Below are 18336 nucleotides of genomic sequence, written 5' to 3'. Positions count from 1 at the left end.
CACAGGATGGAAATTTCCAGACACAGTATGAGTGACCTAGGCCTTTAAGGGCAGCCAGAGTGAGGAGATCCTGGGAAGGAGACCATTCTACTAAAGAAACAATAATTGCTCAACAGTCAGAATGTACCATTTGCAGGGAAGGAGGAAGCATCTGTGTCTATCCCTCCCTTTGTAGAAAATGAATCTGAGCAGTGAGATGTGATTTGTGCTTTGCTCACAAAAACAGAGTTATGGGAATTCATACACTGATTAAAGCAACCAGAGAAGGTGTGGATGTAAAATGTAAAAAGGGAGAATTGGAATTTAACTGATAGAGAACAGGGAATCACTTGTGGATTTTCACTGAAGGAGAAACAGAGGCAGAGTCCTGCCCTGGGGAGCTGTAACAGTGCTCTCAGGTGGCAAATGGAAAGGCATGAAGACATAAGAGTAACCTGGGCAAGTAACAGGTTAATCAGATTGTGTCCTCCAGAGTTCCAGTGAGGAGGACCCAGAAGACGGAGAAACGAAGATGGAAAATTGAGCTCTGCTCCTATAGGTCTTGATAATTTCTGAGACTGGGCTGAGCACAAATGAAGAGTGAGCTCAATTACAGAGAGGAAACTAGAGCCCCAGTGAGAGAACTCAGAATGGGATCCTATGATGGGTTTAGGTGAGCATTTCTTATTGGATAGATACATTGTAAATGAGGCCACCTCCAAGGGACCATAGTACATCCAGGGGCATACTTGGATAGTATGCTATGGATAGCTTCAGGTTCCTCTCAAATTTGTAGGATGATAGTAGCTAGCAATCACAATGTCACCCAAATTAGTTCACAAAATTGATGGTGTGGCACATGCAGCCAGTATCTATACCCCACACTGCCTCGAGCTTCATAATTTATACATGACTTTCTCAGTTTGCAATCTTCTTTTGCAGCTATCTCATGAAGTTAGGATGCTAGTGTTCTTGGTATAGGTTGGGTGTAGTGGGTAGCCATTCCAGCTGTGACCTAGAAGTTCCAACCCCCATTGAGGCTTTGGTAATGGTCACGCCTATAAGGCAGGGCTGAGAGAAAACACTGTAGACCTGAGATCTAGAGGTTCTCTTGGTTCCTGGACCCTGGACGCTGGAGGTAGACCAAACAGAGAACACTGCTGGACAGTCCTACACCTTTTCCAGACCCTGTAAACTATCCCTTCACTTGTAAGTTAACCCACAAAATAAAACTCCCTTTTAACTATGTGGAGTGGCCATAATAATTCCACCAATATCTGGTGCCCAACCTGGGGCATGAACCTATGACCCTGACATTATGATTCTCATGCTCTACTGACTGAGCTAGAAAAGAATATACATTTTTCTAGTGAAGGCTCTATTGTCCCCCTGCCTTCACTCAATCCATGCCCACTTCTCTATGCACTCTATGAACAAGACTCATTTGGATTCAACTCTTTTGATACAATCAGGTCAACTAAATATGCAATGAACACCAAAGAATACTTTGATAGAGGCAGAAGTAGAAATCCAGAGCTGGAGAAATCCTTCTTGGGACCGATTACAACCTCTCCTGAATATGTCTACTGTAGCCCTCTCTCCCAACTCAGGAAACTAGGAAGGCCTTGAAGTAGAGGGTGATGGGGAAAAGCCTTTTGGGAAGGAGGCAAGTGCCAGAATGTGAGTCTCTTCCTGTGTGATTTCTCCTCCACTCTTCTTAGCAGCTGACTTTAGACAGACAGGGTCAGAAGAGTTGCTGTGACAGTGCAGGAGAAGCCCAGATGCAGGACCAAGTAGACTCACACATCTGTTCTTGGGGGGTGTGGGGAGTCCTGAGATACCAGGAGGTGACATCTTGAATGCTTTGTGGTAGAGCCACATCTCTCAGCTTGGCCAAGACACCATGGACTTGGCAATTGTTCTTCACTGCCACATCATAGAGCTAATGCTGTGGTGTGAGCTGCAGTAGGAGATCCAGAGAGAAGCCACCACACTCCAGCCTTTAAAAGGACAGAGGTCACCACCAGACCTCCTGGACCCACACCCTACTTTGTCCTATTTTAGCTGTGGGATCTTGAGGAAGTCAGTTAACATTGTTGCACCCAAAGTCTGATATCCCCAAAGACCACCATAAGACCAATCTGAATGCAAAGGCAAAGAGTCTTTTTAATTCACAAGTTCAAAGGCGGGTCCTTTTTCCATCTACTCAGCAGTGGAGTGAGAGGGACCTTAATCAGTTACAGGATATGATTTTCATAGTGGTTATGGTGGGTGGTCTAGGGGATTTCCAAATCTGTAGAGTCACAAGCTCAGGATTGGTGCCTACTCCAGGTTGGAGATGCTTGGTTTGAACAGACTAGAGCATTGCAGCTACAAGGAAATTGACATATTCTCTAGCAGTTTATGTCATGCGACTATATCATTTGCAGACCCCACATTCTCTGACCATTTGACATTCCATTTCTTACCTGCAGGAAACTTGCTCCCTCTGACAGCTATAGTATATAATCTGTCATATCCTTTGTGTTATAGTAGAAATGTCTGGAACTCGTTGTTTTTTTTTTTTTTTTAAATGTGGCTCTTATTTGTCTGGGTCTAGGGGCAGCACATCATCTGCTGGGTTTCCTAGGGCCTGCTGCCCCCAGCCTAGTCCTCTGCTGGGTTTCCCAGGGCTTGCTGGCCCCTGTCTGACCCTTCTCTGAGATGGCTGTAACCCTGTCATCCTCTCAAACATCTGTGTTGTCCCCTTGTGTATAGAGTCAGAAGACAAAATTTCCTTTGTTTTGGCATCTCATGGGGGTGGAGAAATAAGGAGTTTCCACCATGAAGATGTCTCTGACACAATAGGACACCAGGATTCTCTCCTCTTACTGAGAGGAGGGATATTCAGTTGACAAAAATGCCTCCATATGATGAGACTCTATGCAATCCTGTAGGGCTTTTTCATCATTAGTGATTCATATGGGAGGGCACAGCTCATTGTGGGTGGTGCCATCTCCATGTTCTATAAGAAAGCAGGCTGAGCAAGACCCGAGAGCAAACCAGTGAACCCCACCCTCTCATGGCCCCTGCATCAGCTTCCTGCCCTGTTTAAGTCCCTGTCCTGATTTCCTTTGGATGATGAAGAGAGATATAGAAGCATAAGCCAAATAAACACTTTCCTCCCCAAGTTGTTTTTACTCATGGTGAGTTCTCATATCAATAGTAATCATTACTCAGATTCTTTAGGTTATTTATTTCTTTGTTTGCTTGTTTGGAGACAAGGTGTCTTGGTTATTTGTAAGGAAGTTAAAATAGTAAAACATGAGGCAGAAATTTAAAGTTTATGTATTTTGGCATTTTGTTGTATGTAACAAAGGGAAACAAATGAGTATGGAAGAGATGTGTGACATGTTTTATAAGGGTTTATGAAGATATATATAAAATAGGAAAATGTGTCCAGAAGAAGGCAGAGGTAGTTTTTTTTTCTTTTTTTTCTTCTTTTTTTGGTTTGCTTGTTTGTTTCTGTGAAGATAAAGATGATCCCAAATTATAAAAGAGAGAGAAGACCCAGAATGAAGGAAACAGTTGGACAAGTAGTGGATGGAAGTAGAAGCTGCAAAGGAATTTCAGAAAGGCACAGGACTTCTTGTAGGAGATACAGGGGTCCTCATGCCCACAGATGAGCACTAGGGGATCCTGGAATGTTAGCACATAGAGTTTTTCCTTCAAGGGAAGGAATGCATAACCAGTTGTCTGTCCAGAAGGCTGGGAGCAGATGTGCTTTCTAGTCTAGTCAACTTTGCACAGTCTGTGTGTTTGAAAATCACACTCGATCCTCCCCCAGACCCATATCATAGGTTATTTTCCCAATCTATAGAATCCATCTTTAAGGAAGGCATCCCTTGTACTTCATGAAAACTTTCTGTGTTATCATGTCTGATACTTATTTAGCTTACTTTGTTCCTTAAGGTTTATGTATGTATGCTTTATTGTGCACATGGGATTGAGTTACTTATCACCAGGAAAATATTGGCTAAATTGTGCTGTGTTTAAATACACCAAAATTAAACTAGTCAGTGTTAGACTCCAGAAACTGGAACCAACACCAACTATTTAGAGGTATTGAACTAATTTCTTGCCTCCCAGAAACTGTTACCCTATTAACATTGGTGCTCAAAAAGCCCTCTGAAACTTCTGGGACAGATCCAAATGAGATCAAACAGTATTGACTCTTGTAGATTATGAATAGATTTCAAAGACTATACCACCTGCATAACTTTTGATTCTCCATGTTCATATTAGGGAGTTTTCCCAGGAAACAAAAAGCATAGGCTCAATAAACAATACAGGGAAGAGCAAAACCAGAGAGGTTTCTTGCATCTGATCTTAATAGAGAACTGTGGCCCCTCCCCTAATTCTTTGGAAAAGGTGGGCCATCTAGATTCTGACATCTCCTGTGTCCTTAATTGTTTTGGCGATTTTTTGTTGTTTTGTAATTTTTACCAAATCTTATAACATTTTATATATTTTACAAACTAAAAATATAATGTTTTTAATTTACTACTAACTTTGGGATTTCAGGAGGTCCTGAAATTCCAAGGGACCTATAGGTTAGACCTATATTTACAAATATGCATTTATATGTGTCCCAAGATTACATAACATCTCCAGAGATCTGACGTGTTTAAATGTATGTTTTGTTATCATTGTTCTTATAATATAATATTACCACATGTTTAAAACAATATACAAATTAGCTTTTTTTTCTAATTCCTTTAGAGAAAAAATGGAATTGTATTAAAAATTTTGTTCTGCCTCAAAACTATTATGAAAATGGAATTTGTTTGGTTCTTACTAGGTTTCTCTCTCTCTCTCAGTGTGTGTGTGTGTGTGGGGGGGGGTGTTTTCCTTTTAAAACTACAGAACTTCATTTACAAAAAAACAGTCAAGGGATTTGGGTCTGGGTAAACACCTGTGTGAGTTTGCTATGCTCTGTGTGTCTTGGTGATGTCTCAGCTGTTACTGTAGCAACCATCTGCCTGGGCTCAGAATTTGCCTCTGGGATTTCTGGCTATTGAATCTAGTATAATAACGGGGATTCATAAGTCATTTTGTTATAAATAATATTAAAGTTGTTTTATGCAATTCTACTTTATTCAAAAAACAGCTGTGGGAGTCTAGCATGGTTAAAAATCTGTAACAAAAATTAACTTAAAACTTGGAATTCTAAATTGGAGCTGTTCTGGGCAACAACTATTGATTCTCCACTATCTAATCTAACAAAGTGTAGTCAGGCTCTGGCAGCCATCTTTGATAGGGTTGGAGAAGAGGGAGGTCATGTGACTTCATTGCCATCTTAACTAAAGGTGACCACATGGAGTGGGCCTACCAAGGAAGCAACAACAGGTGTCCAAGATAGTTTAGATTTGGATGGATTTTTATATGATAATTCCTCTTCTACCTTGAGAACAAGTTTTACGGAAGATAGATGTAAAACATTGCTAATTGAATGAGGTATTAAAGCAAGGAGGTTAGATATACATTCCTAAATCTGTCTGTGTTGGCCTGAACAGAACTTAGGTAAGGAGAGATCCTTTGCCAGAATGCTTACATTTTTCTCTTTGTGGCATAACTTGGCAATGCCCCCTGAAATGTTCCGACATCACACTTTGTGTTTCTTTGTTTTAAGACTCTCTGAATGGGCAGAGTTTGGAGAGAGAGACAGGAATGGGGCTTCTCAGACCATGCAGGGACTAGTTGGAGGTTCCAGCTGAATAAGACTCTTACAACTATTGCTTGTTAAAACTCTGAAGACTATTACTTTAACACAACAATACTGGCCCATTATCATAAGATGCTAATCATTGCAGCAAAACAGATAAAATTTAATTTGACAATGGATTCCAGATAAGTGTAGCCTAAGGAATACACTTTCCAAACCTCTTTGTTGCTCAAATGTGTCTTAAGGTGTGTGGACACTGAGATGTGGTTGTTTGAATGAGAATGTCTCCCATAGGTTCATGTATTTGAATACTTGTTCTGTAGTTGGTGGAAAGGGTAGTGAGTGTTGCCTTTTTGTAGGCAGTGTGTCCCTGGGCATGGCATTTGAGGCTTCAAAAGACTTGCATCATTCTCAGTTAGATCTCTGTCTTGTCTTGTGGGTCAAGACATGAGCTCTTAGCTATTGCTAGAGTGCCAGGCTGTCTGTTGGCTGCCCTGCTCCCTGCCATAATAGTCATCAGCTCTAACTCTCTGGAAACTGTAAGTCCCCAACAATCTCTTTCTTCTATAAGTTGTTTTGGTCACAGTGTCTTATCCCAGTAATAAAAAAGTAACTAACACAGGCCTCAATCACCTCCCTTCTTCATAGGACCATATCACACCAGATCCAGGTACTGGTTTATCTTGGGAAGGAAGGAAAATCAAAATCGAACTATAGGGTGTCTGATATGAGATTTTATACAGACCCTATCTGACAAAGCCAAGGGATGGGTGGGTGGGATCCAAGCAAATAGGTTGAATGAACTCTGGAGAGTATGGAGGAAGAGATCTGTTCAAGATGGCCTCACACTGGGAGCAAGGGTCCTACACAAGCCATATCCACAGAAGGATGTGAGAATGGAACAGCTGGGAAATGACTGTCAACACAGTGATTGCACTTGGTCTGGGGTGGAGGAGAGATACAGAAAAACATAAAGCACCTCTCCAGTAAAGTCTGTAGACACTTCCCTTGAGGATGAAAGACAGAGAGGAGGAATGATGGGAAAGACATTGGAGGAAACCCCATGACACATATGAAGTCCACCTGGCCCTCAGTCTGCTTCTATCCTGTGTATATGCTCTGTAGTCACCCTCCCCCTCTCTACCCCCTTCATCAATTTACCTTTACATTATAATCACCCCCTGCCATGACCTTTACTCACCTAGTCTTAAATAAAAAGAAACTACAAAACTGAATGAAAATTTTCAAAGGAGGTAGGTTTGCACTGCTCAGGTCTCTAGTTAAATAATCTTTTGCTAGTGTTGTACTATATTGCCAAGTCCAGACCATTTAAGACACAAAAGTTTCCAGCAAGGAGAAAACTCATCTGCAATGTCTACATAGGAGAGTAGAATGAAGGCCCAGGCCATTGCCCATGGCCATGTTCTCTAGTTCTGGGTCATCCAGAATCCACTTTTTCCAACTATGCTGTGCCTTTGATGCTTTCTCAACTGTGATTGTTCCTGCTGAGGCTCTTCACAGATCCACCCATTTCTTACTTGGTGACAAGAAAGCCCTCCACATACCCATTCCATATTCAAAATCCTCCAGATAACTTACTGGATAATTCCTCCTTGTGTTTTGGAGTGAAGGACCTGAACAAGGCCCTGATCTCCTTCAGCTCTTTCTCCTGAGCCAACATGCGGATGATCCTCTGGCCCAGAAACCCTCCTGCACCTGTCACAAGGCAGCTCCACTCAGCCATGGTCAACACAGGAAGCAGATCTCTGTGGTCACAGGCGTGATGTAATGTCTCCCTGGGGAGGAATAGAAAGAGAGGTGCAATGGGTACAAAGTCATGAGGTTCCTACTATGATGACATAGTAGAAAAAGATGTCCTCAAGGTGGTTCTTGAACATTTCTCTCATAACATCACTTCCTTGATTCCAAAATATTTGGGTTTTCTTCAACAAACAAGCAAAAGTTCAGTTCTGCAGCAGACACCAGATGTGCAACCTCAAAGTCAGGTCAGCTCTGACACTGAGACACTGTCAGACCTCACATGTCAGGCTGTGCCCCAAGTTTGTTCCTCTCACATGAGATGCCACTTGCAAGCCTCAGATTGTCTTACCTGTGCTTCTGAGAAAGCGTGCACACACTGGGGCCCTACAACTCCACACTGCATATGGTTACTTACTGCAGATCCTCTTGGACTTCATGGACCAATGCTTACATCTATTAGCTTCTGTAGCACGAATCTTAAAAGATCTTATAAATAAAAACAAACCTGGAGTCAGGTATTGGGGTGAACGCTGAAAGATCAGAGAAGCAGAACAAGCCACAGCAAACCTCACCTTGCCAACTTCTCAGCTGATCCTGTTTCCTGGAACTAGAAGCCTCTGAGTCCTCATCCTAATGTATCTCAGCTGAACTGTTGATGAAGGCTAAGCTTAAAAGAATAAAAAGAACTCTACTTCCAGGTCCTCATGCCTTTTATACCTTTCTGATTCCTGCCATCACTTCCTGGGATTAAAGGCTTGTGTCACCATACCTGGTTGTTTCCAGTGTGTCTTTGAATCACAGAGATCCAAATAGATTTCTGCCTCCAGAGAGTAAGGATTAAAAGTGCATGTGTCACCATTTTCTGGCTTCTATGTCTGTCTAGAGGCTGTTCTGATATCTAACCCCAGATAAGTTTATTTTGGTGCACTATATATTGGGGGGGCACAATATCACCACAAGCTTCCTATGAGGGATACTACAAAGGATATGGAGGAAGCTGAGCACAGACTGAGGAATGAGAAAGGGGAACAAGGCTTCTACATTCTTGTTTGATGTAGTAACTCCAAGAATGTTTAATTGTCCAGCTACCCAAAAGCTTAGGAGACTGGGCCTTCCTGCATCAATTGAAAATCAATACAATGCCCCACATGTCAATCTGATATAGGCAATCTTCAGTTGAGGTTTCCTCCTTTCAGATGACACTAGCTTATGTTGTGTACAATCAAGGGTAATCAAACATGGCCAAGATTATTCACTCGGTGTGTTTGCTGTAATACTCCTTGTTATTGATTTCATAAACTTCTCTTTGCCTCAATTCTTTGAGCAGCTCACAGTTAACTGCAGAGCATGCACATGCTCATCTGAAAGACATGGCTGTATTTATCAGAATAAGCAGATTCTGATCTTTTTTTTGTTGGTTTTTTGTTAAGATTGACATCAGTAGGTGAGCAAATCACCTTATGGTAAAAACTCTTTAAGGCGTGTCCAATCTACAGCCCATAGGCCCATGTGGCCAAGGAGATCTATTAATGCAGCTAAGAGAAAGCTGAGAATTTAATTTGACTCCATTATAGGGTGACCATAAACTTTGTAAGTGACCAAGTCTGGCTGTAGTTTCCAAAGTATGGACATATCTGCATGGAAGGGGCTCAAAGCCTTTCTGGTTGTTAAGGTCCATACAGAGTCCAGTGTAGGTCCTACATGGTGCTTTTTTTGCAGTACCTTTCTCGATAAGCACAACAGCATTTACTCTAAACACAGAGAACACATATATTATGTTTGTTCACACTTTGAATGCCTACTTAATATTATCCAAAAGTTGTGTAGACATTTCTTGGGATTCAATAAGGTTCTAGAACTAGATAAGTGGATATTCCCCAATTAGAGACATGACCTTTTTATAATAAACTTAAGTACAAGAAAGGCAACTATTATACAAGAAGCCCATTGAAGGATGACTGTGAACTTTTATCTTCTTTCCACCCACCCTCACTTTCCCTACTAAAGCTTCCCTGGAGACTCTATCAGTACCTTGGTGTGACAGTACCTCATAGGATAGTATGCTCCAAGCTGATATGTCCTCCTTCCACCAAACATGTAGGTACAGGTGACACAGCTTGCTTGTATGCAGTCTGCATGAACCCTTGTATGCAGTTTCCATAACCCTTTTTTAATACCTTTGTTTCCTTTTGTTGAAAATAGATTTTTTTCTCACATAATATATCCTGATTATGGTTTCCCATCCTTTTACTCCTCTTGGCTCCTCCCACCTCCCCTCCCATCTGGATCCACCCCTTCTGTCCCTCATTAGAAAGCAACAAGTCTTCTAAAACATAATAATAATATAAAATCAAATATAATAAGATAAAACAAAACTAACACATCAAAATCTAACAAACAAACAAAAGATGAAAAGAGGTCAAGAGAAGGCACAAGACAGAAAAACTCATTGGTTTGCACATTTAGAAAACCCATTGAAAAATAACTCTACTGGAAGCTATAATATATTTGCAAAGGACTTGATTTTATCAAACAAGTCTTTCACTTGTTTGGTTAGAGTTACCCCAAGGCATTGTAAATGATATGAGGTTATTGTGGAGAGTGTTGTTTCCCTGATTTCTTTCTCAGTCTATTTGTCATTTGTATACAGGAGGGCTCTAGATTTATGTGAGTTAATTTGGTATCCGGCTACTTTGCTGAAAGCATTTGTCAGCTGTAGAGGTAATCTAGTGGAATTTTGATGATCATTTAAAACTATCCTATTATCTGCAAATAAAGATATTTTGCCTTCTTTTCCAAATAAAGGTATTTTGACTTCTTCCTTTTCAAGTTGTATTTCCTTCATCTTCATCAGTTGTATTATTGCTGTAGCCAAGACTTCAAGTACTGTATTGAATAGGGATAGAGAGAGTGGACAGCCTTGTCTTGGTCCTGGTGTTAGTGGAAATACTTTGAGTTTGTCTTCATTTAAGTTGATGTTGGCTATTTGTTTGCTGTATATTGCCCTTATTATGTTGACTTTTGTATGTTCCCTGTATTCCTGATCTCTCTAGGACTTTTATCATGAAGGGCTCTTGGGGTCTTTCGAAGGAGTTTTCCACATCTAATGGGATGATTCTGTGGTGTTTGGCTTTCAGTTTGTTTATGTGGTGGATTACATTTATTGACTTACATATGTTAAACGATCCCTGCATCTCTGAGATGAAGCCTACTTAATCATGGTGGATGATATTTTTGATGTGCTCTTGGATTCAGTTTGCAAGTATTTTACTCATAAAGGAAACTGTACTGTATCTATTTTTTGCAGGCATTTAGGTAGCTTGGGTATCAAAGTAGCTATAGCCTTGTAAAACAAATTGGGCACTGTTCTTTCTGTTTCTATTTTGTAGAATAATTTGTGAAGTATTGGCATTAACATTTTTTGTGAACGTCTGGTAGGATTCTGTGTTAAAACCATCTGGTCCTGGGCTCTTTTGTGGTTAGGAGACTTCTAATGACTGCTTCTATTTCACCAGGGGTTACATAGGTCAGTTTACTTTGCTTATCTGATCTTGAATTAACTTTGGTAAGTGGTATGTATTGAGAAAATTATCTTTTGTTATTTTCAATTTGTTAGAGTGCAGGTTTTTAAAGTATTCCTATAATTCTTAGGAGTTTCTTACTGTCTGTTTTCATGTCTACTAATCAGCTATAATTTTAATAATTTAGATATTCTCTCTCTACCTTATAGTTAATTTGTATAAAATTTTATTAATCTTATTGCTTTTTTCAAAGTACCAAGTCTTTGTTTCATTGATTCTTGTTTTTTGTTTCTCTTTTATTTATTTCAGCACCGAGTTTGATTATTTCTTACTGTCTACTCCTTTTCGGTGTATTTCTTCTTTTTGTTCTAGAGCTTTCAGGTGTGCTATTAAGTTAGTAGTATGAGATCTCTTTTTTTGATGTAGGGAGTTAGTGCTGTGAACTTACTTCTTAGAAGAGTTTTAGTGTGTCCCTTAAATTTGAGTATGTTGTGTTTCATTTCATTGAAATCGAAAAAGTTTTTAAATTCTTTCTTCATTTCTATCTTGACCCATTTTTTTTTCATTCAGCTGGTAGTTGTTCAGTTTCCAAGAGTTTGTAAATTTCTGTTGTTGGGATCCAGTTTTACTATGTGGTGGTCAGAGAAGATGCAGGGTGTTATGAGTGTGTGCTCAATTTTGGAGGAAGTTCTATGAGGTGCTGAGAAGAAGGTACATTCTTTTGTGTTTGGATTAAATGTTCTGTAAATATCTGTTAGGTCTACTTGTTTTATAACATCAGTTGAATGAGCATTTCTCTGTTTAATTTTTGTCTGGATGATTTGTCTTTTAGCCAGAGTGGGTTTTGGGATATTGAAGTCTCTCACTAACAGTATGTGAGGGTCAATACGTGATTTAAGCTGTAGTAGTTTTTCTTTTGAACTTTGTTGCCCGTGTGCTTAGATGTTAACAATGGCAATATCCTCTTGGTAGATTTTCTCTTGATGAGTATGCAGTGTTCTTCCTTATATCTTCTGATTAGTTTTTGTTTCAAGTCTATTTTGTCAGCTATTAACATGGCTACATCAGCTTAGTTCCCTTTACTTGGAATATTTTCCCCATGCTTTTATCCTGAAGTGATGTCTATTCCTTATGTTGACGTGTGTTTGTGGATCAGCAGAACAATGGATCCTGTTTTTACATTCATTCTGTTAGTCTGTGTCTCTTGATTGTGAGATATCAATGAGCAGTGTTTGTTGATTCTGTTATTTTGTTGTTGGTGGTGGAGCATATGTGGTTCCTCTCTTTGGATGTACAGCTCTGGGATTATTTATTCCTTGTGTTTTCATGGGTATACTTATACTGTTGGGGTTGGAGTTTTCCTTCTAGCACATTCTGCAGGGCTGGCTTTGTAGCAGATGTTGGTTAAATATGGGTTTATCATGGAATATCTTGTTTTCTTCATCTATGGTGATTGAAAGTTTCACTGGGTATGATAGCATAGGCTGGCATTGATGGTCTCTTAGAGTCAGATGTACATCTCTTTGGGTTCATCTGGCTTTTAGGGTCCCATCTTGAAGTCAGGTGTCATTCTGATGGGTATGGTTTTATATGTTACTTGCTCTTTTCCCCTTGCAGCCTTTAATATCCCTCATTTGGTCTGTGTGTTTGATATTTTGATTACTATGTGTCATGGCACGTTCTTCTCTGGTCCAGTCTAATTGGTGTTCTATATACTTCTTGTATTTTGAATGCACTCCCATTCTCTAGGTTATGAAACTTTCTTCTATGAATTTGTTGAAAATATTTTGTATGTCTTTGACCTGGATTCTTCTCCTTCATCTATTTCTATTATTCTTAGATTTATTATTTCTATAGTGTTCCCAGTGTCCTCAGTATTTTGTGTCAGGACATTTTTAGATTTAACATTTTCTTTGACCAAGATATCCAGTTTTTCTATATTGTCTTCAATTCTGAAATTCTCTCTTCCATCTCCTCAATTCATCAATAGGTTTTGGTTACGGTCCATCAAAGCATAGTGAATCACCAGATGTTGCCTGTTCTGAATTGTTCTTTCCCTCTAGTTTGTAGCCAGCACAGTTTAGAACATGTTCCTGACCTGTAGTTTAAATAAATGTTCTTAACTCTGGTCAGAAGGACATTTTCAATTGGTACTTCCTCCTGCCACTGGTACTTGGGAGTATTTAAAATAACCTACTATTGTTCCTTTCTGACTGACAATGTCAGGAACTGTTCAGTTTGCAGGAGCATTTGCTGTTCTACAAGAGGACCCAAGTTTGATTCCCAGCATGCACATCAGGTGGTTCACAACCCCTTGTATCTCCAGTTTCTGGGGACCCATAATCCACCTCTGATCTCTGCCTGTACCTGCACTCAAATGTTCACATTCCCACACACAGGCATACATTATACCTCCATACATAATTAGATGATTTTAAAAAGAATGGCCTGAGAATCACTTTTATTTCTAACTTTTATCACTTCCCTTGTCTTGGCCTGTTCTTTACCTACTATATTTTTAATATCCTTACATTTTTTCTAACTTGTTGGAATGAGTCCTGTGACTTTCCCTCTGTCTCTCCTTATTCTCTTCTTAATTAATTTCATGTTATGACCCATACAGGATGCTGAGAGAATAAAGTCCAAATTCTGCATCATTCATCTGGTTTTTGCATCATTGAAGATGCATGGAGTACTCCTGACCAGAATATTTATCATGTGTTGGTTAATGTCCTGGTCATCATGAGCCTGGGTAGGCAGACATAGCAGCAGTCTCACCAGGGACAGGCCATTAGCACACATAGGGACAGGTGGGTAGTTCCTATTCCTCCAGGTAAATGAAACAATTTTTGCACAGCATACTTCATACTTTCCAAATTTTCAGTGTATGATTCTGCTTCTTGCAGATAGCCTCCTTGGTGACCAAGAATTATAGAGGTCCTCTTAGTCACCCCTACACAGTTTTATTCTTGGAAGGCAGATCTGAGGCTGCAGATGACATTTAAACAGACAGACTGAATTCTCAGCTCCATCTTGCATTCAGTCTGCCTTTCTCTCCTTTTTGTTTAGTTTGTGACCATAGGCCACAGGATGGTGCCACCTGTATAGCGAGTCTTTTCTGGTTTGTTAATCCTTCCTGGAAATGACTTCCAGACACAGCAAAAGGTATACTTACTAATACCCTAGGTCTTTCTATTATTTTTTTTAAAAGTGTATGGGTGTTTTCTCTGAATTTGTGTCTTTGTTTCATGTGTGTACAGGGACCACAGAGACAAGCAGAGCATGTTAAATACTCTGGGACTGGAGTGTAGTTAATATACACAATGAGGCTCATTTGGAGAACACTAATATTTCTTTCTCAAATGGGTACTGATTGCAGATAGCTTCCTGGTTAGAAGTTTGAGCCCTCCTGATCTCAGTGCATGGACCCTGCCTGGCTTTAATCTGTGCAGATACTGTGTGTGCTGCTACAGTCTCTGAGTTCATGTGTGCAGGAGCCCTGTTGTGTCTGGAGAACACTGTTTCCTTGGAGTCATCCATTACCACTGGCCCTTACACTCTTTCTGCTTCCTCTTCTTCATAGGTCCATGAGTACCCCTGGGAGGGTTTGATAAGAACATTGCATTTAGGACTGAGTGCTCCAATGTTTCTCACTCTTTGAACACTATCTATTTGTGGGTCTCTGTGTAAGCTCCTTTTCACTGCCGAAGACACTTCTTGGATAATGATTGAGTAAGGCACTGGTCTGTTTCTTGGCTTCTAATGGTTCCCTCAGGGGTGAGGGTGAGAATGTGGGCATCATTGGCACAGACACTAGGAGTCCATTTTAGGCAAATAATGAACTCATTTATTCAATTGCAGGAAATGCATTATATACCCTCCTCCCAGCACCAGTCTGTCTTTCCATCCTTCATTGGCTGAGCATGATCCGGAACTCTGACATTGATAGGAACCCTGACATTGATTGTTGCTAGGCCCTCCGGCAGACTCTGCAAGATCAGGAACTCTGACAGTGCCCAGGACCTGTGACAGTGACCAGGAACTCTGACAGATGATATTGCTAGGCCCTCAGGCAGACTCTGGTTGGCTCATAAGGAGTATGTTATGTGCATGCCTTGGAATGTGGTCTGAGCCAATTTTCTCACCCCTATATGCCTGTCCTACTTCAATAGGCAGTCATTTTATTGCTACATTTCCTTAGCAGAACAATAGTATTTGGTTTTCCCCTAAACTCATGGCCAATCCAACCTCATGTTCTTGGTCACCTTAGCAGTGTCAGGCATAGATACTCATGTAATGAGCCTTAAATCCAACCAGAAAGTGGTTGGTGACTCACAGAACATTGGTTCTGCTATTGCACCAGCATATCTCACAGGCATGCTACATGGTATGTCACAGGGTTTGTAGCTGGGTTGATGATTGCCTTTCTTCTGTAGTGGCATGCACAGCATCTTCTAGTACCATGAATGCTAGTAAGCAGGGTGAAGCCAGTAAATAGGCAGAATCTCAGCCATCCTTTGTGTTCAATGATATATATATATATATATATATATATATATATATATATATGCATTGACTTTAGGAATAGGGCCTTACAGTCTGTGGAGAGCAACAAATAGTCTTGGCAATAGCCTGAAATGGTTGGGGATTTCATGGGGTTCTGTTGGCTAATGGCTCACCTAGATATAATCCATTACTGGAACTGGAGGTTTCATTTGGTATCGTAAGATATTTAGCTGGTCAGTGTCTCCCCCATTACTAGGTGACTCCATCTATATCTTTCATATATGTATATATCTCAGAAAGTTTCTTCAGTAGCAAGTTTCTATGTAACACCTGAGGAAGAATGTTAACAAGCTAATCACAGATTAGTAGCTATAGAGCCCATTGACAAGGGAACATCCCTAAGAGTTGGCATTGAACTCGACCTCTGTATCCATGGTAACACTAGAAGGGTTAGCTCTGCCACTCCTTAGATCTCCAGGTCAAAATAATGGAGTATCTCTGCCCCTGGGTGGAGACATATCATTCTGATATGCATCAAAGATTTGAACATTGAATTCGTTTTTAGTCTTGCTGGGCCTGTTAGTCATTTGGCCAAAAATTTACTTTCCAAGGAAAACAGATTCACCTAAAGACAGGCAAAGGAGATGGGAGAAACAATTAGCCCCTTAATGATATAATATTCTTCTCTTTCCAATAAACTCATCTCCCATGTAGCTGGTTTTAGTGCTTCTATTGCATAGTGTAACAAAGCCTGCCCACTTTTCCGAGTGACACAGAAACATGTAACTTTTTCTTTTCCTTTGATCCCTTCTTCTCTCAGATACTGGCTGTGGTGGTTTGAAAGAAAATAGCCCCCAAAGAGAATGGCACTGTTGGCAGGTGTGGCCTTGTTGGAGTAGGTGGGTTCTTGTTGGAGGAAAGTTGTCACTGTGGAGGTGAGCTTTGAGGTCTCATAAATGCTCATCTACACCCAGTGAGACAGTCCACTTCCTGTTGTGAGTCAAGATGCAAGAACTTTCAGCTCCTTCTCTAGCACCATGTGTGTCTGTGTGCTGCCTTGCTTCCCACCATGATGACAATGGACCAAACCTGTGAAGTATAAGCGAGCCACCACAATGAAATATTTTCCTTTATAAGAGTTGCCATGGACATGGTGTCTCTTCACGGCAATAGAGATCCTAACTAAGACACTGATCAAAGCCTGGCCATCTTTCCTTCATACTCTCTGGGCTTTCTCATTCTTTTTATGAAGCCCCCCTCAGTCTACCATACATGTTTTTGCTGCCTTCTATTGCTGAACATGCCAGCTTAATTCAAACAACATGCCGTTTATTCTTTCTGTTCTCCAGAAAGCACTAGAAGGAAAAAATCCATCCTAGGGGGGCGTAGATACACCCATGAAAACATAGGAAAGTGATAGTCCCACACCAACAAATACCAAAGAAGGGAAACAGACAACACTACCACCAAAAATTAACAGGAATTAACAATCACTGGTCATTAATATCCATTAATATTAATGGTCTCAATTCACCTATAAAAAGCACAGGCTAATAGAATGGATATGAAAACAAGATCCATCCTTCTGCTGCATAAAAGAAACACACCTCAACTTCAAAGAGAGACACTACCTTAGAATAAAAGGCTAGGAAAAGACTTTCCAATCAAATGGATTTAAGAAGCAAGCTGGTGTAGCTATCCTAATATCTAATGAAATAGACTTCAAACTGAACTAAAATCAATCAAAAGGGATTAGGAAGGTTATAACATAATTATCACAGGGAAAATTCCACAAGATGAAGTCTCAATTCTGAATATTTATGCCCCAAATATAAGGGCACCTACATTTTGAAAAGAAACATTACTAAAGCTTAAATCACATCAAACCCATACACCAGTAGTGGGAAAGCTCAACACCCCACTCTCACTAATGGACAGGTCTGCCAGACAGAAACTTAACAAAGAAATAAGGGAACTAACAGACACTATGATTCAAATGGACTTAATAGACACCTAAAGGATAGTCCACCCTAACACAAAAGAATATACTTTCTTCTCATCACCCCATGGAATCTTTTTCAAAATTGACTACATGCTTGGTAACAAAGCAAACCTCAATAGATACAAAAAAAATGGAATAACCTCCTGTATCTTATCGGACCACCATGGCTTAAAGTTAGATTTCAACAACAAAAATTACAGAGGCCTACAATCACATGGAAACTGAATAATGCCCAATTGAATCACCAATGGATCAGGGAAAAATAAAGAAAACTAAGAGATTTCCTAGAATTCAATGAAAACAAATGTACAATAAACCCAAATTTATGGGACACTATGAAAGGAGTGCTGAGAGGAAAATTTCATAGCACTAATTGTCCACATAAAGAAATTGGAGAAATCTCACACTAATGACTAAACAGCACACCTGAAAGCTCTAGAACAAGAAGAAGCATACTCATCCAAGGAAGCAGAAACCAGGAAATAATCAAATTAAGAGAACAATATAAAGAATCAATGAAACAAGAGTTGGTTCTTTGAGAAAATCAACAAGATAGATAAGCCCTTATCCAAATTAACCACAAAGCAGAGAGAGCGCATCCAAATTTACAAAATCAGAAATGAAAAGGGTGAAATAACAACAGACAATGAGGAAATTCAGAGAATAATCAGGTCATACTTCAAAAACCTGTACTCCACACAATTGGAAAATCTGAAAGAAATGGATGATTTTCTGGATAAGTACCACATACCAAATTGAAACCAAGACCAGATAAACTATTTAAGTAGACCAACAACCCCTAAGGAAATAGAAACAGTCATTAAAAGTCTCCCAACCAAAACAAGCCCAGGACCAGATGGTTT

General features: G+C 40.0%; 3 protein-coding genes across 10 annotated transcripts in view; 1 reads left to right on the top strand and 2 right to left on the bottom strand.

The window, feature by feature from the left end:
- Positions 1–18336, top strand: part of LOC121826335 (uncharacterized) — a 187933-nt gene that overhangs the window by 24453 nt on the left and 145144 nt on the right. The gene's annotated exons all lie outside the window — the stretch shown is intronic.
- LOC143266858 (NADPH-dependent 3-keto-steroid reductase HSD3B3-like) overlaps positions 1–18336 on the bottom strand; it is a 37142-nt gene that overhangs the window by 6310 nt on the left and 12496 nt on the right. For 2 of the 3 annotated variants that reach the window (XM_076574671.1, XM_076574673.1), the window contains exon 2: positions 7283–7479. In XM_076574671.1, the coding sequence (XP_076430786.1) occupies positions 7283–7427 (145 nt within the window). In that variant the 5' untranslated portion in view covers positions 7428–7479. Of the gene's footprint in view, positions 1–7282; positions 7480–7859; positions 7931–18336 lie in introns of all 3 variants that reach the window. The other variant, XM_076574672.1, reaches the window with a different exon arrangement.
- The window catches only part of LOC102909786 (NADPH-dependent 3-keto-steroid reductase HSD3B3-like), an 85168-nt gene that overhangs the window by 54363 nt on the left and 12469 nt on the right, over positions 1–18336 (bottom strand). The window lies entirely within an intron of this gene.

This window comes from Peromyscus maniculatus, chromosome 6 (genome assembly GCF_049852395.1).
Source record: "Peromyscus maniculatus bairdii isolate BWxNUB_F1_BW_parent chromosome 6, HU_Pman_BW_mat_3.1, whole genome shotgun sequence".
Classification (NCBI taxonomy): domain Eukaryota; kingdom Metazoa; phylum Chordata; class Mammalia; order Rodentia; family Cricetidae; genus Peromyscus; species Peromyscus maniculatus.
This window is presented reverse-complemented; position numbering and strand designations above follow the sequence as displayed.